At 42.0% G+C, this 19,947-nt stretch overlaps 3 protein-coding genes across 6 annotated transcripts in view; 2 read left to right on the plus strand and 1 right to left on the minus strand.

Moving 5' to 3' along the window:
* BRCC3 (BRCA1/BRCA2-containing complex subunit 3) overlaps positions 1 to 10,255 on the minus strand; it is a 56,149-nt gene extending 45,894 nt beyond the window's left edge. The window contains exons 1-4 of one of the 2 annotated variants that reach the window (XM_004779290.3): positions 10,045 to 10,255; positions 9,389 to 9,405; positions 8,624 to 8,678; positions 2,539 to 2,658 (exon numbers count right to left, since the gene is read on the minus strand). In XM_004779290.3, the coding sequence (XP_004779347.1) occupies positions 2,539 to 2,658; positions 8,624 to 8,678; positions 9,389 to 9,405; positions 10,045 to 10,167 (315 nt within the window). In that variant the 5' untranslated portion in view covers positions 10,168 to 10,255. The remainder of the gene's footprint in view (positions 1 to 2,538; positions 2,659 to 8,623; positions 8,679 to 9,388; positions 9,406 to 10,044) is intronic. The other variant, XM_004779291.3, reaches the window with a different exon arrangement.
* A 540-nt stretch (positions 10,256 to 10,795) lies between these two features.
* CMC4 (C-X9-C motif containing 4) lies at positions 10,796 to 19,947 on the plus strand. Of its 3 annotated transcripts, none has more exons than XM_045068015.1 (3): positions 10,796 to 10,934; positions 17,409 to 17,476; positions 19,589 to 19,947. In XM_045068015.1, the coding sequence occupies exons 2-3, from the start codon at positions 17,419 to 17,421 to the stop codon at positions 19,735 to 19,737; spliced, it is 207 nt and encodes a 68-aa protein (XP_044923950.1). In that variant the 5' UTR covers positions 10,796 to 10,934; positions 17,409 to 17,418; the 3' UTR covers positions 19,738 to 19,947. The 3 variants fall into 3 exon arrangements, with proteins under 3 accessions (XP_044923950.1, XP_044923951.1, XP_044923949.1); XM_045068016.1 differs by lacking the exon at positions 10,796 to 10,934 and adding an exon at positions 15,678 to 15,804; XM_045068014.1 differs by lacking the exon at positions 10,796 to 10,934 and adding an exon at positions 16,086 to 16,490.
* On the plus strand, positions 10,797 to 16,902 carry MTCP1 (mature T cell proliferation 1). The gene is made up of 5 exons (XM_004779293.3): positions 10,797 to 10,934; positions 15,362 to 15,513; positions 15,634 to 15,804; positions 15,886 to 15,937; positions 16,028 to 16,902. Exons 2-4 carry the CDS (start codon positions 15,409 to 15,411, stop codon positions 15,931 to 15,933), a joined length of 324 nt encoding a protein of 107 aa, XP_004779350.1. The 5' UTR covers positions 10,797 to 10,934; positions 15,362 to 15,408; the 3' UTR covers positions 15,934 to 15,937; positions 16,028 to 16,902.

Here is a 19,947-nt window from a genome sequence, read left to right on the forward strand (position 1 = left end):
CAGTGTCAACGATGGCCACTGGGATGGTTTCAGACACCAAATGACCAGGGACCCACCTTGGTCTCCCCATGTGTCTAGAAGTACACCACCAAAGAGTATTTTCTTCTTTTGATCCGGAAACAAAAAGTTCCCATAACTCTACCTGAGGCTCTGAGTTGAGATAAGAAGCTGCCCCTTCTGCTGCCCTTGTGAGACGCTGGTTTGTTTCCCTGCAAATTACTTACATTAAAACGCAATGATTGAAAAAAAAAAAAAAACCTGCAATAATCCTTTCTATATAGCAAATCCTAAATTCCAAAGATTTAGATAAGCTTTTAAATAACTTTTTTGAATGCCAAAAGAGGTTACTTAACCTCTCTAAACCCACTCCTTCAGCTTGCAGGCTGGGGAAATTCCACTTTGAGCAGCAGTAACCCGCACAAGACCTTTCTGAAACGCTTAAGAAATAGTCATTGTAACTTCCAAGTGCAGTAACACTCAACAGTGTTTCCAGCCATCCCCCATTATAGGACTGGACTAGTTTCATTTTGAAGTTGTAATATGTAATCACAATAATAACAATAATACAATTATTTTCTGGGAGATGGAGAACAGATTAGAGGCTGCCAGGGGCTGGAGCAGGGGTTGAGGGAGTGGGTGTGATTTCTACAGGGGCCATCTTCGTAGATCTACACAGATCTACATAGATCTTCATGGTGATGGAACAATTCTGCCATCCTGACTACTGTGTTGGTTACATATATTAACACATGTGACAAAATGGCAATGGAATGACACACATTGTATCAATGTCAGTTTTCTGGTTTCCATATTGTACTGTCAATTATTTAAGATGTAGCAATTGGGAGAAACTGGGTCAAGGGTACAAGAACCCTGCTATACTATTTTTGTAACTTCCCAGGAATCTATAATTCTGTCAAAATAGAGTTTGAGTAAAAGATGCAAAAGGTACACGCTATAAGACACTGATACATGTGATTATATAAAAAATGTGAAACTAATTTGATTGGAGAAATACATACACACCACGAATAATCTGAGTAGAATCATTATCCTTATCACAAAGGGCTAATTTCCTTAACACTTAACACAGAGTGCCTACAAATTATTAAGGAAAAGATTTCCAAAGCAACAGAAAGATGGGCAAAGAAATGATAATTCTGAAAAAAATAAATGATTCTTAAAAATTCTGAAAAATATAAATGATTCTTAAAAATTAAAAGCTGACCGCATTTAGTCATAATCAGAAAAATACTAACTAAAATGACAAGAAATAAGATAAAGTTTTTTGCCACTCAGATTGGCAAAAATCGATACCTTTGACATACCCTGGCCTGGGAGCACAGAAACAGAAACTTGTGATAACCCACAGTGTTTAAGAAGGCGCAGGGCACCAGGCACCCCTGAATACCGCCAGAGAAAAAGCTGGCTAAGCAGCTACAGCTACAAGCACACACAACCTTTGCTCCAGCAGCTCCAGCTCTCAGACCAGACCGTACAGATCCAAGTGCACATTTGTGAACTGCGGGTAAGGTGTAAGGTTACATGGCAGCACAGGAAAGGACTCCTGCCAACCTAAACACCTGCACAAGGACAAAGCAGTCGTCCAGGGTTATATTCTGCACGTCCAAGTACAATGTGAACAACTGTCTGGATACACACTGTTAAGCAAAGTCATGAGCTGTTATATATTAGTTTTTTTTAATGGAAAATATTCGTGTACATTTCCATATGCTCAGAATTCAACGGTAGGGGATACATGAAAACCTGAGAACCCTAGTTATGTCCAGGGACAGACCATGAGAGAACTGAGGCATTGAGGTTGGAGAGAAACACTTACTTTGTACATGTTTTTGTACCTTTTAAAGTTTGTACTGAGCATGTAAACTGCCTATTTGTAAAAGTTACTTTTAATTGACAAGATAAACTTAATAATAAAAAACACTGAATTACTAAAAGCCACTGATGCAACTTTAACTTGCTATAGCTGAGGTATGGAGTCCCGATCATAGGGTTAGTTATGCAAATGTCGCATTTGATACTTTTTTGGTTATATTTAACAGGGAATATTGCATTCGGTTTTCAGCAATGCATTTTTTGAGAGGCAGCCTCAAAAGGAAATCTCTTCAAAGTATGGAGACCAAGATCATCTAAGGCCTAGAAATGAAATCATATTAGGAAAACTTGGGAGGGGGACAGAGGGAGCTGGAGAGGGGCAGTGGGGGAATGAAAGGAAGGAGGAGGGAACTCCCCCATAAAGTTCATTGCCACAGGTTTGACCTTGGGATCTTCCCGCATTTAAGAGCAGGAACGTTAGAAATTTCTAATTTTTCTAATAAAAGCCACTCAAAGGGAAAAATGGGAAGAAAATCTGATTAATCAAACAACTGGACCTGTCAGGTAAATATGAAAACTGGGAAAGAGTCACCAGGAAGGAAACCTGCGAAATTTCCACAAGCAGGCTAAGGCAGCAAATGGAGGAGCCTGGCCCAGAAGTTCCAGAGCACGTCCAAACTTCTTATTGACTAGTAAGGATATCTCTGCCTCTGTGGAGGCTGCAGACAGCTGCTCTGGAGAAATTTCCACTCGGTCCTTCCTCTTGTCCGAACGTCGCAAGATGATGACAGAGTGAATGTGGACAATTCTGACGGTGTCAACCTAGAGGGAAAGCCACAGAAATATTTAATTCTGTCTTTCTCCAATAACACGTGTATTGTATTATATTATCAGGTTAAAAACTGCATTTAGAAAACGGATGATTTTCTCATGAATAATAGAATATGTCAAATAGAAGACATCCAACCTCAATATATGCATTTCAAAATAAAAACATAAAGGCTAACATTTGGATGAAGGAACAGTGTTCTGAATGATAACTAATAACCATTTGATTAACAACTACGTGCAGGATACTCTCACAGAAAAGAACAAGAGTCAGAGTCTGACAATCCACGGCTGACAATCAGAGGCTGACGTCCAAGTATTCAAAATGCTATCAGTCTGCTTAAGCAGCAGGTATCATACATGAAACGATAATGAAATCATGTAGTAAATCAATGCTACAAGAGCTTAGAGGAAAGGAGTCACTTTGATTAGAAAAAACTCGTCACGGGCCAACAAGTGTACTATTTCCTGACTGCTCTGAGTGTGTGTGCGTGTGTACAAACACAAAGAATTTCTGTAGGTGCCAAACTGATATAAGTAAGATGTCTGGGAGACATGTTGGCCAACTGCTTTAAGTACAGAACTTGAGATGGAATGGCAGACAGTAAGACCAAGAAAGATCAGGACAAAAATGTATGGGGCCTCGACACCATGATCGGCAGGATGCACAGGAAGGAAGGGTACTGTTTCAGAAAGCCTGGATGTGAAGATTTGAGATTTGGATTGAAGAGACAGAAGAAACAGATTTGAGATTCATTACGAAGGCAGAATCCACAAGATTTGGTAACTAATGGCCCTGGGTGATAGAGGACAGGAAGTTGATAAGGATAACCTCTAAAATTTCAAGGTTGAATCTCAGTGAAACCCAGGAGGCAGATCTAAGTTTGAAAAGGATCAGGAGGGAAGGAAATGAGCTGATCTAGGATAAGAAGATGTAAATAAGAGTCAAGGAATAGAGCAGGGAGAGGGAGCAGGGGTCCAGGCCCAACTTAATGTTTCAGATGAGGCAGACCAAGAAGAGCCAAAAAGGAAGACAGAGGAGTGAAAATCAGAAGTATGAGATGGTTAGGGTTAGGGTTAGGGTTAGAAGTATGGTTTACAAGTTTCATGGGAAAACATAGGTGTGGCACTGGCAGATGTGAAATCACAGAGGAGACTCATGAAGGCACCATTAGGCAGCCATTAGGCACATGTGGTCAGCTTTTTGCCTTTTTCCACCAAGTGAAGTCTTTCACAGCTTCAAATTCCCTGCTCACTCTCCCCTCCCGTACAACTGTTTTTATAATACACACGTCTCACTATAGTTTATAGCATGTAGACATAATTTTCTCCTCTACAGAACATAAGCTTTGGAAGGGCAGGCAAGGATCATGTTTTAGTTATATTTTTATCCCCATCAACGGTACAGTGTCTGGCAGGCACAGAGTACACAATAAAGAAAATCAAAAGCAGAGATAGAAACAAGGAACAACAGGACAAAAAGCTGAGTTTTCAACAGAAACTATGAAAGCCTAGAGAGGATGTAGTGACATATTAAGTGCATGAAGACAAGATCCACCAACCAAGAATTCTATATTCAAAGAATGAAGGCAAAATAAAGACATTTTCAGAAGCAAAAACTGAGAGATTACAGTATCGGCACAGAAGTACTAAAGAGACCTCTTCAGGAAGAAGGAAAACCCCAGATACAGAGGAAGAAATGAAAAACACTATAAAAGGTAAAATATGTGAGTAAATATAAATGAATACTAACCACACGAAACAGTAGTAACAATGCCACAGGGGGCTTAACATATCTGTAGAATTAAAGTATATGACAACTAATCTAAAGGATGAAATTAAAGTATTCTAAGGTTCTAGCATTATCAGGGAAATGTTATCAGGAAATAGTTATCAGGAAAATGAACAAATCAGGAATGCATATTGAAGGAAAGTGAAAAAAAATGTTGCAACCGGGAGGCTCCCAGTGAGATAATAATAATAAATAATAATAATAATAAAGCATATCTGACTGACTCAAAAGCCAAGAAAAAGAGAAAAAGCAAACAAGCCGGTCTAATACAAAGCAAAAAGATAAAGCCATAACCCACATATATCAACAATTACATTAAATATAATTGGAGTGTGATCAGACTAGATTTTTAAAAAACTAAATGCTGCTAATAAGAAAAACACACTTTAAATATCAGTATACAAAAAGACCAAAAATAAAAGGATGGCAAAGATAAGCCATGATAACATCTACTAAAAAGATAAGATCACTGAATTCATGAAGTTTAGTATCTATTTGACCAGTACAAATCAATACAGAATTCCAGATGAGGGCATGGACTCCTGAAAAATAAAATTACATCATTAAGACTGGCAATGTATTTTAGTAGGAGTTGATGCCCAGGGTGACTTTTTTCTCTCTCTGTTGTAAGATAAGATTTCAGTGCCTAGAGGAAGGAGGAAAAGAAGTTCAGGATAGGATGGCAAGACCAGCCCAGACACAGATAAAAAAGAAAATAAGACAAGTATAAATAAAGGCCACAAAGGACTCACAGATGTCCCTGAAAGCCACAGGTAGTTGACGGGCTTGAGGCTTAGGGTTAGGGTTAAGGTTAGGGTTAGGGTCATTCCTAACCTGTTACAGTCCTAGTCACATAAAATATTCCAGTTTAGCTAGACTGGCCCCACGCCTTTTCACTCTTGGAACTCAAGTACTAAAACTCAGTTGCTTTTGCTCCTCTGTCTTGGTACAGAACAAGGGCTAGCAAAGTTTGGCCTGCCCAGCCTCCCTTGGGCAAAATCTGGCCACGTTGGTTCATTTATGTATTGTAGCTAAGTAACTGCAACAAAGTATGTATTTACCATCACGCCCTTTATAGGACCTTGAGGCCCCTGGCATGCCTCTCCATGGCTCACAGGCAGGTAAACACTAATTTCCTATTTTAGGGAATGTATGTTCATTTGTACAACATATGTTTATTGACTATATACTTGTACGTAAGGCACTGCATGAAGGCCTAAGTACAGAAAGATGAACAGGATACAGTAGTCATGTCCAGGAAGAGAGATAGGTGAACAGCTCGAGGACAGCACACACGCACTCAAGGAGCAGTCGGAGCACAGAGAACCCTTTCTAACCTAGCCTACGGGTCAGGGCAGATTCCTTAAAGGAGACAGGTGGCAGCTGCAAGGGATAAGGAGTTAACCAAGCAGAGGAGAGGGAAGCAGTCCGAGCATAAAACCCAACAGATACAACGAATGGAACAGTACAACATAACCTGGAAAATGCTGTAATTTACCATGGTTAGAAGTTGGAAATAAACAGAAATGATATCAAGAAGGCCCTGAATGCTTAACTAATGGAGCTTCATCCTAAAGGTAATGGGAAATGCACCGATTTTAAGCACACTTATGTCACACTTACGTTCTCAAAAGATCATACCCTAAGCAACCAGAAGAGAGGACTAGAGGCAAGAGACTGGAGGCAAGACTGGGGAGAGGATAGCAAGTGTTCAAGAACAGAAGTGACAAGGACCTCCAATAAGGTGGCCGCAGTTGGGATGAGGTGCTGGAAATAAAACGGAAGCAAACTACAGTTGTGAATGGCTTTGAGCGGTGCCCAAACACGGCTGCGTGTTAGAATCGCCTGGGGAAGTTCTCAAACTCCTGCCGCCGAGGTCTCACCCCAGACCAACGGAGTTGGCATCAGGATTTCGTAAGCTTACTGGGTAATTCCAAGGCACCCCCAGGCTTGGGAACTACTGTGGTGGAGGAATGTTGGAGTGGGTTCGAGCAAGAGGGAAGGTTTAGTTTTGAACATGTTAGTTTAAGATGCCTCTGTCCAGCTAAACTTGAAAGAGGCAGTAGAGTATGAAGTTCTAGAGCTTGGGATAATTGATATTACTATTATCTACTAGATATTAACAAAATACTTATTGGCTACCTGCCATGTGTCAGGCACCTGGAAAAGTGCTTTCCATTTATTAACTTGGTAAATATTTACAACAACGGCCAAATTATGGAAAGAGCCCACATGTCCATAGACTAATGAATGGCTAAGGAAAAGGAGGTATATGGTGTGTGTGTGGGGTGTGTGTGTGTGTGTGTGTGTGTGTGTAGGAATATTAGTCAGCCATAAAAAGGATGAAATCTTGCCATCTGCAACTGTGTGGACAGAGCTAGAGTGGATTGTGCTCAGTGAAATAAGTCTATCAGAGAAAGACAAATACCATAGGATTCCATTCATATGTGGAATTTAAGAAACAAAACACGAACATAGGGGAAAAAACAAAGAGGGGCAAACCATAAAACAGACTCTTAACTATAGCGAACAAACTAGGGGTTGATAGAGGGAGGTGGGCCGGGCATTAAGGAGGGCACTTGTGATAAGCACTGGGTGTTGTATGTAAGTGATGAATCACTAAATTTGACTCATAAAACCAATATTACACTACATGTTAACTGGAATTTCAATTAAAACTTGAAATTAAAAATAACTATCTAAATAAAAATAACTGCCCAGTGGACAGGTTGGTTCTATTACCGTGTCTAGTTCACAAATGAGTGTTTTCGTATATTACCCAAATTCAACTCTCCCAACAATTCTATGAGGTTAGTCACTGTCATTATCCCTGTTTTACAAACAAAGAAATCAAAGCTCACAGATGTTAAGTAACATGCCCAAAGTCCCACAGTGAGTATCAGAGGAAAGATTTGAAGCGAGATTGAACTTCAGTGTTGTAGCTAAAGCCATAGGGAAGGTGATGTTGCCCAGAAGACATTCTGGGAAGGCAAGGAGGCCAAGCCAAAAACTTGGAGAATACCAATATTTAATGCGGAGGATGAAGAGGAGACCATAATGGACGGGAGGGAGAGAAGAGGAATAGGGAGATACAACAAAACAAACAGAAAACCCCCAACAGTTCAGCGTTCCAAGGAGAAAGATTTAAGATTAGCACCAAGAAATAATCCACTGATACAGCTATGGGGAGGTGGCTGGAGAGACGGAACTGGAAACCAGAACTTGGTATGTGTGACTACTGAAGGTAAAGAAATTATAATGATTGTAGCCTATTCTTTTAAGAGGTCTGACTATTCAAAGGATTCTAGTAACTACAGGGATTGAAAAGTTATTTTTCTTTCCTTTGTAAAATGAGAGTAATTTAAGCACATCTGTATCCTAAGGGGGAAAAAATGTCAAAAGGTTGAAGACTCAGAAGAGAGGATATTTGATGAACGAGTTTTTTGAAGAGCTCTGGATAGGAAGTAAACTTCTTTCCTTGATATGGGAAGAAAGGAGGCAAAGTGGTTAACATGGAGAAGTTTGGATATAGGGGTAAAAACTAGATGGAGTTGTTTGGCCTGATAGTTTTTATCACGCCCATCATCTGCCTAGCAGAGAAGAGGCCATAATTTATTTTTACTGTATTTTACAAAAGCAGTGGCCTGCAACACATTGGAAACACAACGAACCAAAAAGTGAATGTTGAAAAGCATTCTACTTAGACCATGAAGGCTAGAGCATGCCAGAAAAGGTGAGGCAGGATTGTAGACAGGAAAAAAGTCACGATAAACTAAGAAGTATGAGTTATGCATAGTTTGCTTACAGCAAAAGGTTGCCAAAACAGGAATTGGGACTTGAGATAAGGAGGTAACAGTGATGTGAAGGAATTCACAGATCTCAAGGAAGCAAAACCAGCAAAAGTTCAAGGAAGCAGGGAGAAGGGCCAGAGATCAGGCAGAGAATGGCAAGGAGTGATTCCTCATCTGAATTTGCTGCAAACAGAAAAATTGGGTTCCAGTCCCAGTGAGTACACTCTTCATCTGGTTTTACTGGAGAGAACATCCTACCCAACCATAAGTGCAGGCCTGCGCAGATCGGATTAATCCTGGGCTGAGATCATCAGAGTAGGAAAGAAATCCCTCCCCAACTGCAAGTTTCTATCATGCAAAATTCTAGCATACATACCTTTTCAGCAACTGTGCGTATTTCAGTTCCAGTATACGTAAATTTGGAGTCACTCCTTTTGGGGATAAATTAGGGGGAAAAAAGGGAACTGAATTTTGGAATATAAAAAGATATTAAAGCAAAGTAACAAGATTTGCAGTGAATTCTTAGCAGAAACAAAGGAAGAGTGCCTAAGTACATAATGTGTTCAGTGGCAACGTGAAATTCCTAGAATACCCGGTATTAAAGAGGTGGGCTTGTGAAATACACACTCTGCTATGCTTTGAAATTTAAATAAACATCACCTAAAGCTTTTGCCTCCTGAAGCACTCAAGTTTCTGGCCATATGAGATCATTTTAGAGCCCACCAGAGGGAAGGAGCAAGCCACTGACAGTTTAGATGCAAAGAAAATTACCTGTATTTCGTTGTCATTTCAGGGGAGACAGAACATAAAGCCACAAAATGGAATGTAACAGCAGTATACAAGTCATACAAAATTCTATGTGTACGAGCTTTCATAGGTTCACTCATGATCTTGGTATTACTACCCATATTTTTTCCAGAAGATCATACATATATCAAACTGAAAATTCTCCAAGTAGGAAGTAAGGTGGAAACCAACCTTCAGAGTTGGGGTGGAATTCAAAGTGTGTCAGTGAGGGAGCTCCGGACTCATAATGGTAAGTTAAAATAGAAGTTGTACACGATACTGCCAAGCTTGTCATCATTTTGAGTTAACAGTAAGATATAGATTAAAAGATATGAGTAAAGAAATATATTCTTACCTTGTGTCATCATTCAACTAGAGTGGGAAAAAGCAGAAAACATTACTGATCACATTACGCCCGTCTGATGTACAGGGATGGAGATTCTATGAAACGTGGGTCATGTGTTCCTGTATACCAGCATGAAAGGCTGGAGAGTTCTTACTTCGGATTATAGTCAACCAAGGTATGTCTTCTCATCGTCTTTCTCCTCTCTGCAACACTTAACCCCGTGGAAACCTTTGCGTCTTTGGAACCCTCTTCTCTGTCTGGTTTTCTGATACTCTTAGAAGGCGTCCCAGAAAGAAGACTGGAGTCGAGGCCAGGGACCCTAACCGTGGTTGGCTGCTTCCTGATACACTCCCGTCCTCATTATACTACAGTGTCTTTGCGGCCTGACTCGCGGTTTTGGTCAATGGGGTAATCACTCGATCTGGAGAAACTGCAAGGCCCACCCAGAGGATTATGCAGATCGCTGTGGCGTTGCAGGAGACTCAACGCGGGCTCAGCGACAGAAGGCACGGGGCCTGCACTACCTGATCATCCCAAGTCTCGGTCCAAGGGTGTCGGTCAGAGGTTCCCGTAGCCTCCGCAGCCCTGGGCGCCGCCAACACCCAACCCGGGGACACGCTGCGTCTGCTCAGCAGGGTTCCGGTCAGGCTAAGTGACCTACTCACCTCCCCTATACACAGCCCCATCACCTCCTCCTTCTCGGTGCTCAGAGCGTGGTTGAGGCAAACTAGGAAAGCATCCGACTCGAGATGAACCGCTTGCACCGCTTGTACCACCTGCACCGCCATCTTGGTCCGACCCTGCTCACGTCCGCCTCGGGCCCAAACCGGGCCTGGCCAACCGGGTGCTTCGGCGCGCGGGTTCCGCGGGGGCGGGGCTAGGGGAGCGCGGGCAGGGCAGGGCGGGGCGGGGCGGGGCGGGGCGGGGAGGGGCGGGGCTCGAGGCGGGCGCGCGGGGGCGGGGCGGGGCCGGCCCGGCGGCACCTGGGAGACGCCCGCGCCGGTTGGGGCAGGCGTGGCCGTAGGGCGCAGGGCGGTAACCGGCCGCGGTCGGGGCGTCAGGCCCGGTGGCGGGGAGGGCAGGGAGGCGGCGCTCGCGGTTCGCGGGCCGTCGTGCTCTGAGAGCGGCGCCCGAGCGGCGGGGCCGGCGCCTCTGGAGCGCCCGCGCCCATTTTGCCCGCCCGCTGAGGAGAGCCGTACGCGGCCTACACGCTCCGGGGACAGCCCTTGGAGGCGGCCTCGCCGCGCGCGCCGGCCTCCTGAGCCAGAGGCACGCTCCTGTGAAATTCGGTCCTAAGACAGTTCAGGTCTTATTTTATTTCGCTCGGTTTCCAAGTTACGGCCCTGAATTTTGTACAACTCTCCCTGGACCGCTTCCGGTCGCCGGCCCTCGCCTCCTAACTTCGGTTCGGGTGACCTCGGCCCGGGATGCCCCTCGGCTCGCCCCGGGCTCACGTCCCGATCGCGGCTTGAGTGGCCCAGGGCGGGGGAACCTGGAAGTTTTAGCCTCGCTGCTCCTGAGGCGGATTAATTAGCCCGAGAAACATTATATTCATGTGAGTAACCTCTTCCAGAAACAGTGCTACACTGTATCTGAAAAAGTATCACTCTTAAGCTTGGCTGCTGCTGTGTTCTACATAGGCTCGTAGGGCTCCTACGCGTTCGCTGCAGGGCACGGGAATGGGGGCCTCCAGTTGTATTAAAGGTCTGGGATGTCTCGCGGTCGATATCCACAATGTCAATTTCCTCAGCTCCCCTTGTCTCCATATCAGACGTGGTGAAATTCCATGGAAAATAGGTTTTCTTTTCAGGAATGTCAAACGTGCCACGGGTAAAAGTACAGCTCTTTCAACTCCCAAGACTAGGGATTACACGTGGGTTGTAGGAACCGTGCTAAATCAGAGTGTTTATGTCTGTTTTCCCTTCCCTGCGCAGTGTTGAAACCAGGCAGGCATGGCAGTACTGGAAAGGGAACATTCCCAACGTGCTCCTTGAGGAGGTGTTGATGCTTTGCTCTTTTCTCCCAACTCAGTTCCAACCCAAATCCCCCCACAGACAGGGTCCACATCCAATGATATTATCTCTGACAGATACACCGGCAACCCCCATTTTTACCTAACGCAAAAGGATCACACGGCACCTCTTTCCATGATTCATCTTGGTAATGATGAACGTTGGGCAAAACTTAAAGTGTGCAATTACATTGGACCCATCAAAATTTTCTCTTAAGTCTCGGTTTTACACCATGTAATAGTTATGTTTGTGACACATATATTAGTTACTGTTTGTGACTTGTACGCCCTGCCTTAATGGGACAACAACGGCTCTTCTCATTATTATCTTTAGCAATGGAATGTATTGACTTTATAAAGTGCCTTTAGGCACCTTCAACAACAAAAACACCTTATTTTTCTTGCTGGTGTTCGTCAATCTCAAATATCATACCAACATTCTCTAACTTTTATAATGCTCGCGGCTACATTTTACAGTTCTAAATGTTTAAGTAGAGTACAGAAAAAGACTATTACAGCATACTTATTTTTTTGCTACCTTTCCATGTAAACTACCCAAATGGGAATCAGACTGTACAATTCCTACCTGTGTTCTGACTTCATACAAGTCACCTAACTTCTCTGTACCTTACTTACTACCCTCATCTGTAAGTGGCCATAATAACAGTATCCATAAAACATAAAATAAGTAAATGCTGACCATTATAATCAATACGTTGTTTATTGCTCATTTTACACCTCAAAAAACAAGTGTAGAGACGTTAACATGTCCCAATTCCCACTGCAAGTAGCAAAATCAGGGCATGTGTTCTTAGTAACTTCACCCATTGTGATTAAATCAGTTGATTAATTCACTTCAAAGAAAATAACTATGTTCAACCAGTTAGTGTTTACAATTTGTTCAAACACCTGGAAATGGAAGTAAATTATACTTTTCATAAGGAAGGCTTTCTATGTCATTTATCATCCATTTAACATGAAATTTATTAAATTTTTCCTCCAAATGAAATTATGAAATTATTTCCTTACTAGGAAATAGTGTGTCTAGGCCAGTGTGGTCTCTGGCCATGACATCAAGGTGACCCCCATGGGGACTATCTGCTTTAGTGCCTTAATGGATGATAAAGCCATAAAAGCACTTTTTGAATCCATTTGAATTTGCAGATGGTAGTATTCCTTTGGAGTGCAGGAGGTCTATATTAGGTATTATATTGCATATTGTACCTGAGTTTATCTTGAGGATTTTAGAGATTCATCTTAGTTCAAGATGTTCTGAATTTTGTGAACAAGTTTCATGTGCAGAAGAATGTTCTCTAGTCAAATGAATTTGGGAAATGTTAAAATAAGGTTTCTTTACTGTGTGACTGGCCAGAGGTTTTACCACACTTATGAGCCTTGTGACTATAAGATTCCCAAATGTATCTGACCAAGGAAAAAGTTAGAAGCAAGTGTTCCAAGAAGGACATTTTAGGGAAATGGTTTCCAATTTATACAACCTGTGATTGTATGATCCTTCATCTTAATCTTAGGCCTTCAGCCTTTGGCTTGTGCTCATGCAGCAGCTTCACCGTGAGTGGTGACACACATAAGTGCAGGGTCACGAGTGGGAGTTTGTTCCTCGGCTCATCCTACAGATGCCCAGCATGTTGGCCTTTAGGTCCCAGCAGCACATCACACGGCCTTTCTTCTGAGAATATTTTGTAGTGACTCATAGGCCTCTTTGTTGTAATTCATAGTAACTGAGACTATCATCTCCAATTTATCTGCCCTCTATATCACTGGAATCATTTCATTTTGATGTCAGTGCAACCAGTAAAATTTTGCTTTTCATTCAAAACAAGCTTAAATGTCGATATATTAGTTGTTGACTATCTGTGAAGGAGAGATGGTAGTGAAACTCTTAATACTTGGTTTCTATTTTTTTTTTAATGGCCATACTTATTTCTTTTGTACTCAAAAAATATATATTTTTTTGTTTGTATCTCTCCTTTCCACAGCCCTGGGGAAAAGGAGAGGCAGAACAACTGTATCTGCTAAATGGAAAAAAAATGACTTTGACAGAATATATGGTTGTATAATATACCTAAAGAATCTGTCTCCACCCACGTATATGTGGTCTCTATCTGTTTCCCCTCTCTGCTCCGCGTACATATCCACTCACTCCTCGTGCACAGGAACACTGACTAGTATGGACACTTCAGGTGCCCAGTACTACTATATCATTCCTTTTATGGAAGACCTTATAATACTGTATTTGAGGGGAGACAAGGCTTGTGAAATAAGCAGAGCAAATGTGCAAAGGCAATTTATAATTAGAGGCCAAAATATGAGCTTGAGCTGAGACATAAACGCTGCAGTAGTCCTAGGAGACCCGAAGTTTTCCTAGAGAAGGCAGGCACCTGCATCTGCCATAATAGTATTGAGATAGGCAGAATGGCTTGTGGAGGCATGTTAGGCAAGTAGAAAGCTCAAGCAAGGATTTGGAGCTAGAAATGAACCTACTATTTAGGGGAAAGTTTGTCTCAAATATAGTGGCAGTGACAGATAGGAAGGGGTTCTTTAGATGAGTTTGTGATGAGAGAGCCCAGTAAGATGGGTTAGAGAGCCTTACCATGGGCTCAGAGCCAATTCCATTCAGGATACAATGGGTGAAGCAACTATGATGCTCTGAAATCAGACCATTTAGTACATCTCTAAAACACATCTTCCTCTACTACTAGGGAAGGAGAACTAACAGTGATAAGAAAGAAAAAAACAAAAACAAAAAACCTTCTGTCCTTGAAAAGAGGGCTTGGTTTGGCTCAATTAGTTCTTTCAGGCCTTTTCCTTGGCTGTATCATACCGTGTTCTGGCATCTCATTTGCTCTTGGCAATCTCAGTAATGGTTCAGCAACCTTCAGAGATGTGCCACAGTTCCTCTCCTGCCTAAAGGCCACCTAGTGAGAATAGGAGGCGTTTGTTCAGTGGGGCAGATCCCCCAATGCCGTATCTGCTCTGTCAGAGGAAGAAATACAGTGAAACCATGCCATGATGCTAGGAGCCAGGTACAAACTATTCATTCCTGCAAAATGCAGGTCAAGTAATCGCAAGGCCCTGAAATGAGATCCAGAGCTAGGCAGAAAACCCTTATGGGGTTAGAGCCGACTCTGCGTTATGGAAAGAGTTTGCCCAGGAGATTTGCTTCCTTTACACCTCTCAAATGGTGGAGGCCTTTTCTGGCCTTCTGACTTGTGAAATCAAAATTAAAATGCACACCTCTGTGGAGAAACGGGTTCCAGTGACATCCTGAAGCATTATTAAAATGAAACAAGGACCTAGATGGATAACCATCATTTGCTCTCCGCTCCCAATCACCATGATCCCCAAAGTCTTTTGCAGCTTCAGAATCCCATGATGCTACCTTAAATATTTTCCTTAACATGAAAACCCCCTTCTGGAAATGCCCAACTGCTATCAGTAACCTTTCTAAGTAAGCTGATAAATAGGTTGTTTGTCCTTAAAACAAACTTTGAATTTTAATTTAGAAAGCGATGCACATAATTCAGCCTTCACAGTCCTTTAAAATGGAATTGCTTGAAAGGGGCTTTTACCTGGGGAATATGGCACACGCATCCATCGCTGCCCAAGTAAGTGCCTGTGCACACTCCATCGCTAACTGCATTCAGTTTGTGAATGCAGAGACTGACAGCACTGCCCAGCTTCCTGAGGTGCTAGTCCTACATCTCCACAGAGCTCCCCACTGAGCTCGGGAGCTGAGTGCTTCACAGGCAAGAGTTAGCGCGACCTGAGGCTCTGCGGAGTGGCACTTGAGTGTCTTGATAAGGTGGCCTCGGCTCCGCGCAGGCTGTGCAAGTAGACATGTAAGAGTTTTTGTTCTGGTTGGTGGTTGCTAGTTCCAGGTCACCTTGCTCACTGGTGAGTTCATTCAAACCCGAAAAGTCACACCTGTGTCCTGTGCGCGGGTGCTGCAGGCTTAGGTGGAGAAAAGCAGGGCTAGAATTGGAACCCAAAGCCCAGAATGGCAGGAGAGGATGTGGGGGCTCCACCCGATCACCTCTGGGTTCACCAAGAGGGCATCTACCGCGACGAATACCAGCGCACGTGGGTGGCCGTCGTGGAAGAGGTAGGTGTTTACATTTTGCTTATTTTTTTAAATTGATTTTGCTTTTAAGCAACTTGGTTTCTAACCAGTCTCAAAATTCTGAAATCTTTGCTTTTATTTTTGATCATTTTTTTCCATTAGGAGACGAGTTCCCTAAGGGCACGAGTCCAGCAAGTTCAGGTTCCCTTAGGTGACGCAGCTAGACCAAGTCACCTTCTTACCTCCCAGCTACCTCTCATGTGGCAACTCTACCCTGAGGAACGCTACATGGATAACAACTCTCGCTTGTGGCAGATCCAGCATCATTTAATGGTACCCATGTTGCTTAATCATCTTCCATTGTACTGGGGGCTCTTACAACAGAGAACTCTATAAACTTTCTTTTTCTGACAGGTCAGGGGAGTACAGGAGCTGTTGCTTAAGCTTTTGCCTGATGATTAACCTGGTATGTATTTCTATTTCTCCCCTGTTCTCCCTTTTTCTTTTTCACTCTGTTTGTTTGGTTGTGATTTTAATGATCTACTTTGTTTTCCAGGTGCTGGGATTCTAGGAAGATATGCTCCTCTGTTCTATTCAGTATAAGGCAATCACTTCATCCACCACTGCAGTGCACCCACCTGTGGGCCTGGGGGGAGGGACTGGGTTGAAAAACTGCTCAAGAACACAGAAGCTTAGGAAGGGTCATGAAGAACACCACAAGTGGAACTGCAGAGAGGGGGTCACACAGGCAGAAAGCAAGTCAAAAAAGCACTTAGTCAGGACATGTAACTTGAAATTGACTCCTTTGGAAATTGCCATAGAACCATTAATGGACATCATCAGCTGGAACTGGGATCTGATGAGTCCCACAAAAGTCAGCACCTGCTACAGAACAGATGCCCCGATCACCAAGGACTTGGTACTGGTTTAGAGAGAAGAGAGCAGCTCCTAGCAGCATCAACATCTATGTGTCGCTTATTTGCCCTGCGCAATTCACCTGCCTTTCCTTCTCCCGTCCTGTAAATATCCCAGGTTTTGCTCCAGTGTTTCCCCTCCCAGTACTGACCTAACTCGGATCTTACGGAGAACTTAGGGGGCTCTGAAAAAAGAGGAGGTTATTTGAATTAATGAAATGGGCTACAAAGGCTTCTGGGCCTTTTTCCTTTCTGAAATTGTGCCTTCAAATTTTTAGAGGTTGCTAATCAAAATCGTGGGCACTTAAATTCATTCTCTGGCTACAGATAAATAAGTTGGTTTCTATAAGAGCTCGAAAAATTATTTTAGCTGCTTAACTAGCACCTTTCTCAGGAAGTAATAATAGCACCAAATATTACTGATTCCTAGGAAACCATTTACTACCTGATAAAGAATTTTCTGAGTTAAAGTAGTCATAACTGTTTATGTACATTAAAAGTAAGGTTTTATTTTTTTTAAAAATCTTGTATTACTGCCTCCCTTCCCGGCTAGACTATTCTGTGCACTTAAGCCTTCCACTAATGCTTTGAGGTACATAGGGATGGCCCCCGTTTTACATAATAATAATTATAAGGAAATCATACGGAAAAAAATAATAAGGAAAAAGGCTCAAGGAGTTTAATCATTTACCAAGGGTGGTTCTGCGAATGATATATCTGAGCAGTGGGCAAGCCTATTGGTCTGTGGCATCGGCTCCTTTAGCCTGCAATTGGTTTATGATATTCAAGATGAGGTGATTGAATTCAAGGTTTTATTTTCATGTAAAGCTATTTATGTCTTCAAAACTGAATGAAATGGATATTATAAAAAATACAGTTGATTCATCCTATGAATGGGAAGAGTATTTTTTAGTGCAATTGTTTTCTAGCATACCTGGTTGTCTCAGAAGAAAATCCCATCTAGAGGGGCTTTCAAGTCTTTATGGATAAAAGACAAAATAAAAATCGTTTCTCTTATTTTAGTTTTCTGGATATGCCGCAGAAGGATCCGTGCCAGAAACAAGCCTGTGAAATACAGAAATGTTTACAAGGTAGTATGTTAAATGCTTTTTTATATTTTTCCACTTTATCTGTGAACCAACTACAAGAGACCAGCTTTTCTTTTTATCAGCAAATGATATGAGCTCCTCTCAAAAGTAGTATTTCTGTAATTATCCTGAAGATTTTTCTCATTGTTTCAACAAAGATGCAGAAAATACAAAGTGATATGATCCAAGCTTCATGTTTGCGATCCTGGTTATACGTTAGAATCTTTAAACTACATTAGACTAAAATCTTTAAAACACATTAGAACTTATAAAAAAAAAGCTCTTGCCTAGAACAATTGAATCAGACTTCCTGAAAACGGGTTCTGGGCAGGAATCAGTCTAAAAAGCTAACCAGGTTATTTTAATGTACAGCCAGAGTTAAAAATTACTAAGCTGAGTGAGCAAAGTTCTTTCTTATAAAGATTAGTTTTAAATGGGTTGGTTATACTTCACTGTGGCTGAAAATCCACTTTTTAAAAGCGATCAGATTAGAAATGGGGGTTGAAAATGCAATTGGAGTTCAGGCTGCCAAGTCAGCAACTAAGTCTTTAAAAAAAGCAAACTTCAACTAAAGCATATTTGATGTGATTTGTCCACTTGATTTTCCCCCTAATTTGGTTCTAAATTGGCCAATAAGTTTGACCAAGTGCTAGAGGATTTTTTTTAATCAGTGAATGATTATTGGCAGAAGAACAGATGGAAAAGCTATAGAGCTTTCTGAACTTCAGCACTGATGTTTTTGTTAACTTTTCCCATTAGTAAAGTAATAGAGAAGGGTCTAACCCAAAGATTCACTACTAAAGAAAACCCTTGTTTGTCTACTTCCTTCGCCTTTTAACTTTCATTCTTAGACTTTTCATTTTATGATGTGAGCAGTATTTCATAAAATCTTAATCTACAATGTTGATGTATAATGATAGTAATGCTACTTTATTCATCCTTTTCTTTCCTCCAAATTTAAGAAAAAGGAAAATGTTTTTCACAGCTTCTTCTCCCAAATAAATTCTTACCTTATTTGAATTAGCAACATATGGATATATGTATATATATCAGGACTGAGTTAGCATTAAGCACAGCCATAGTGTTTTAAACATATTAAGTCATTTAGTCCTTTCATCCATGAGGTGGATGCTGCTATGACCTCCGTTTTATAGATGGATAAATTGACACAGAAGTCAGATAACTTGTCTAGTAAGGGGTGCAGTGCGGGTTTGAACCCTTTTGGTTTGACTCCAAACTTGGACTCAGCCACTCTGCTATATTCTTTCTAGTCAGAATTAGTGCTTGTTTGTTTTTTAAAATCTGGGACTAACTCCCATGCACCCCATTTTAGCACTGGGGGACTTGGATCGACTGCAGCTGACCTAGAACCTTTAGGTCAAGTTCTCCCTGACTTAAGGTCTGTGTATAGTAGGAGCTCTACATATATTTTCTGTAGAGGGCCAAATAGGAAATATTTTAGGCCTTGGAGGCCCGGAGGTCTTTGTTGTAGAGAGTGTAGGTGGGAATGTGGGTGTGTATTTGCAACCCTTGTAAAATGTAACCATTCTTAGCTCACAGCTGTAAAAAAGCTCCCTATCCAGAGACTGCAATTTCCCCCTCTCTGTTGCACAGACTTGGTAAGGACATCCCACAGCCACCACTGTCCTAGAAAAGGGTATGTAAGTTATTAACCTGAAAGAAAAGGAAATTTATATGTAAAAATACCTTTCAACCACTTTTATTTTTTTTTCTTTTTAAAGATTTTATTTATTCAACAGAGAGAGATCACAAGTAGGCAGAGAGGCAGGCGGAGAGAGAGGGGAGGAAGCAGGCTCCCCGCTGAGCAGAGAGCCCGATGCGGGACTCGATCCCAGGACCCTGGGACCATGACCTGAGCCGAAGGCAGAGGCTTTAACCCTCTGAGCCACCCAAGTGCCCCTCAACCACTTTTAGATCATGCTTTTTTTTCCCCCTAATTGTCCTGTTGACTGGTCTGTACATCAGAAAGAATTACCTCTTTCTTCCAGGTCTGTAGATAAAATGAAGTGAAAAGGAGTGGGAAGCACTGATCTAAACTTCCCTGCATCTGACTTCTATGAGATCATGACTAGGGTCTGCCTGTCTGTTTTGCAGCCAACAACTACATGGAATCTAAGTGTCAGGCTGTCATCCAAGAACTGCGTAAGTGTTGCGCTCGATATCCTAAGGGAAGATCTCTCGTCTGTTCGGGATTTGAAAGAGAGGAGGAGGAAAAGCTGACACTGAAGCCGACATCAAAGTGAAGTTCTGCTGAAAAGTTAAATGCTGCACCATGTATCCACCAAGCAAGTTTGTCTCCCTCTTTCTTTGGGCCAGGTAGCAGCACATATCAAATAAAAAAGTCAACTATAAAAGTTAATGAATATGCCATCTATGCAGAACAGATAGAAATATATTAAATATATAGAATGTAATAAAACTGAGCTGCTAAAATAAACCTGTTAAGTGAAAAA

Source organism: Mustela putorius, unplaced genomic scaffold (assembly GCF_011764305.1).
Source record: "Mustela putorius furo isolate JIRA1106 unplaced genomic scaffold, ASM1176430v1.1 tig00003899_pilon_pilon_pilon, whole genome shotgun sequence".
NCBI lineage: Eukaryota > Metazoa > Chordata > Mammalia > Carnivora > Mustelidae > Mustela > Mustela putorius.

Bases quoted from the DNA above. Each gene is read 5' to 3' on its own strand.
- MTCP1 (XM_004779293.3), top strand. From the start codon at position 15,409: ATGGCAGGAGAGGATGTGGGGGCTCCACCCGATCACCTCTGGGTTCAC. The intron at 15,514-15,633 runs GTAGGTGTTTAC...TTTTTCCATTAG, and splicing joins GGGTGGCCGTCGTGGAAGAG to GAGACGAGTTCCCTAAGGGC. The intron at 15,805-15,885 runs GTACCCATGTTG...TTTTTCTGACAG, and splicing joins AGATCCAGCATCATTTAATG to GTCAGGGGAGTACAGGAGCT.
- CMC4 (XM_045068014.1), top strand. From the start codon at position 16,438: ATGTGTCGCTTATTTGCCCTGCGCAATTCACCTGCCTTTCCTTCTCCC. The intron at 16,491-17,408 runs GTAAATATCCCA...CTCTTATTTTAG, and splicing joins GCCTTTCCTTCTCCCGTCCT to TTTTCTGGATATGCCGCAGA. The intron at 17,477-19,588 runs GTAGTATGTTAA...TCTGTTTTGCAG, and splicing joins AATACAGAAATGTTTACAAG to CCAACAACTACATGGAATCT.